This window comes from Heliconius melpomene, chromosome 21 (genome assembly GCF_056956725.1).
Source record: "Heliconius melpomene rosina isolate 202511_hmr_F chromosome 21, ASM5695672v1, whole genome shotgun sequence".
NCBI lineage: Eukaryota > Metazoa > Arthropoda > Insecta > Lepidoptera > Nymphalidae > Heliconius > Heliconius melpomene.
This window is the reverse complement of record NC_140409.1, coordinates 732,277-735,786: the sequence shown is the minus strand read 5'-3', so window position 1 is coordinate 735,786 and position 3,510 is coordinate 732,277. Positions and strand designations below refer to the sequence as shown.

The following is a 3,510-nucleotide window of genomic DNA, read 5'->3' as shown; positions in this document are numbered from 1 at the left end:
ATCACCACTCGTTCAAGAAGCATCATTTTAAGATCTACCCATCACTTAAAATCGTAAAATAAATTATTTTTTAACAAAAACAAAAACCGACTTCTAACAACGAACTAAAAAGTGAAAAATAATTTTACAAAGATTTTATTATTTTGAAGTCGGTGCTCAGTAGAACAAACAGGCTTAGTAATTAGATATTGTAGTAAAGGTGTTGTATTAGCATTAGCTTGACACCGACTTCAAAATAATAAAATCTTTGTAAAATTATTTTTCACTTTTTAGTTCGTTGTTAGAAGTCGGTTTTTGTTTTTGTTATAAATTAATTTATAGATGAACTTAATAATCCTTTAATTACATTAAAATCAATTGGACATCAATGATATTGAAGATATGAATATTCTGATTTTAATAACATTGAATTTGTAGGGAACATTACTTATTCAAAATTAATATTATTACATTTACTAGAATCATCCGCACGCAGCGCATTGGAACAATTCAAACCTGTTCCGAGTTTTTTTGCTATGCCTGTCGTAGGCTGCTAGCCAGCATCGCCACGTTTAAAGAGTCGGCTAGAATCGCTTGCGACATTCACTTGTGTATCCATTGCTCTCTTAGCTTGCATTCAATTCTCAACCTTAACTTCTTGCTATTACGTGCTAGTTTAGCTTGTATTTTCTATTGGTATTTATTTAAATTTCTTTATTTCCTTCTGTGATTATTTTCTCTTCACGTATCTGTGAGTTAAATAAATTTGGACAATTTCTCCACAAAATTTGGATTTTTAATTTTACTCATTTAGTGTAAAATAAATAAGATCATATTAAATAGTGGTATCACATCTCAACCGCTATATTGGTGACCCCTAAATTGGTGAGCACTACAATAAATACCTACGCTTACTGCTGGCAAGAAGATTTAAAACGGCAGGAGGCCATTTTAACGACCTTGGCAAGTGACCTCTGATACAAGATGGAGGACGCGACTACATCCAACGTGTGCAGAATTGGCGTGCGTATTCCACCATTCTGGCCGGAAGAACCAGCCCTTTGGTTTTCACAAATTGAAGGTCAGTTTGCTTTATCTAATATAACAAGTGATACTACAAAATTTTATTACGTTGCCGCTCAGTTAGATAATCAATTTGCTGTCGAGGTGAAGGATATTATCATTTCTCCTCCCGAGACGGATAAATACATCACTCTTAAAACGCAACTGATTAAAAGATTGTCTGCGTCTCAAGAAAAGAAAGTGATGCAGTTGCTGAGGCACGAGCAGCTAGGTGATCGCAAGCCATCACAGTTTCTGCGATACATGCAAGATCTTGCGGGTTCATCTGTCCCCAAGGATTTTTTAAAAACATTATAGTCGAGTAGGTTACCACAAAACATTCAAACAGTTATAGCTTCACAGCCTGATCTGCCTATCGAAAAATTAGCTGACCTGGCAGACAAAGTGCATGAGATAGCACCCTCATCACCACAGGTCGCAAGCACATCTGCGATGGCCACACCCCCTGCATCCTCCATGTTGGAAGAAATGGCCAAGCAGATCCAACTCCTGACCAAGCAGGTATCGGAACTCTCGACCCACGTACGTCACAACTCGGTCTCATCAAAATTTAAAGAGCGTTCCCGGAGCCATTCCAGACATCGCAGGAAGTCGACTACCCAGCAAAAATGTTGGTACCATTTTAAATTTGGTTCAAATGCTAAAAAATGTGTGCAGCCATGTAGTTACGGAGAGTCGGAAAACTCTCTGGGCAGCCGGAAGTAGCGGCCAACGTCTGCCCTTTACCTACAGGCCGTCTTTTCATTACCGACCGTATTTCAAAAATGCTTTTCCTCATTGATACTGGCTCGGATCTCTGCGTTTTTCCACGGTTGGCTACCAAGGCGCCCTGTACCAAGACAAAGTATGAACTCATGGCGGCGAACGGTACAGTCATTCATACTTACGGTCCTACATTGTTACACTTAGACCTAGGACTAAAGCGTACTTTCACCTGGAAATTTACCATCGCTGATGTTTCAAAGCCCATTATCGGCGTAGATTTTTTGATATTTTACAATCTTCTTGTAGATTGCAGATGTCAGCGACTCGTCGATGGAAATACCACTCTGTCAGTGCAAGCAATAAAAGAAAATATCTCCGATGACCTTGCGTCAGTCAAAGCCATTTCGGGAGAATCAAAATATCATCAGCTGCTTCATGAGTTTCCAGAGGTAACGAGACCATCAGGTACGTCTTCCTTACCTAAGCATAATACCGTGCATTACATCAAAACCATTCCCGGACCACCGGTTACCAGTAGACCTCGTCGTTTAGACCCAGTTAGACTGAAAGCAGCCAAAAAAGAATTTGACGATATGCTGTCACAGGGAACTGCCCGCTCCTCTAACAGTTCGTGGTCGTCCGCTCTGCACTTAGTTAAGAAGAAGGACGACGGATGGAGACCATGTGGTGATTACAGAGCACTCAATGCTCGCACAGTACCTGACAGGTATCCGATACGCCATATCCAGGATTTTTCCTACCAACTCTCTGGTTGTACAGTATTTTCAACTATCGATCTAGTCAAGGCGTACAATCAAATACCAGTACACGTCAATGATATCCACAAAACAGCCATTATAACTCCTTTTGGACTTTTCGAGTTCCCGTACATGACCTACGGACTGCGCAATGCAGCACAAACCTTTCAGAGGTTCATGGACGAAGTGCTACGTGATTTTGATGACTTTTGTTTTGGTTACTTAGACGACATTTTGGTATTTTCCAGTTCTGAAGAACAACATCAGCGCCACATCAGACTACTCTTCACCAGGCTCAAAGAGTATGGTGTTTTGATAAACACATCCAAGTGTGTCTTCGGGCAGCGACAGGTAAAATTTCTTGGTTACCTAGTGTCAGGTTCTGGGACTCAACCTTTAGAGACGAACGTAAAGAGCATAGAGGAGTGCAGTGTGCCGAAAACTGCTAAGGAATTACGACGTTTCCTCGGTATGTTCAATTTTTATCGGCGTTTTATTCCCGATGCCGCAAATATCCAAGCACCATTAGATGCTGCGCTTCTAGGACCTAAGATGAAAGGAGCTAAGCCGATCACTATGACGCCGGAGATGATGGAAGCCTTTCAAAAATGTAAGACTTGTTTATCTCAAGCCACATTACTGGCTCACCCAGATCCTTCTGCAGAGCTAGCTATTGCCACTGATGCTTCTGATGTCGGAATTGGAGCAGTTCTTCAACAACGTGTTAATAACGTATGGCAACCTCTTGGTTTCTTTTCTAAAAAATTAACATCTGCGCAGAAGAAGTATAGTCCTTACGACAGAGAACTGTTAGCCATTTATGAAGCCATTAAATATTTTCGACACATGGTTGAGGCTCGAAACTTCGTGATTCACACGGATCATAAACCTCTCACATATGCATTCAACATTAACAGGGAGAAATGCTCACCGCGCCAATATCGGTACTTTGATTATATTTCTCAGTTCACAACTATTATTCAAT

General features: G+C 40.6%; 1 protein-coding gene across 1 annotated transcript; it reads left to right on the top strand.

Moving 5' to 3' along the window:
• The first annotated feature begins 963 nt into the window (after positions 1-963).
• LOC146526746 (uncharacterized) lies at positions 964-1,767 on the top strand. The gene is made up of 2 exons (XM_085206122.1): positions 964-1,273; positions 1,391-1,767. Exons 1-2 carry the CDS (start codon positions 964-966, stop codon positions 1,765-1,767), a joined length of 687 nt encoding a protein of 228 aa, XP_085062248.1.
• Positions 1,768-3,510: the final 1,743 nt, after the last annotated feature.

Coding starts and splice junctions, on each gene's coding strand:
- LOC146526746 (XM_085206122.1), top strand. CDS start 964: ATGGAGGACGCGACTACATCCAACGTGTGCAGAATTGGCGTGCGTATT. Junction 1,274..1,390: donor GCTGAGGCACGAGCAGCTAG/GTGATCGCAAGC, acceptor ACATTCAAACAG/TTATAGCTTCACAGCCTGAT.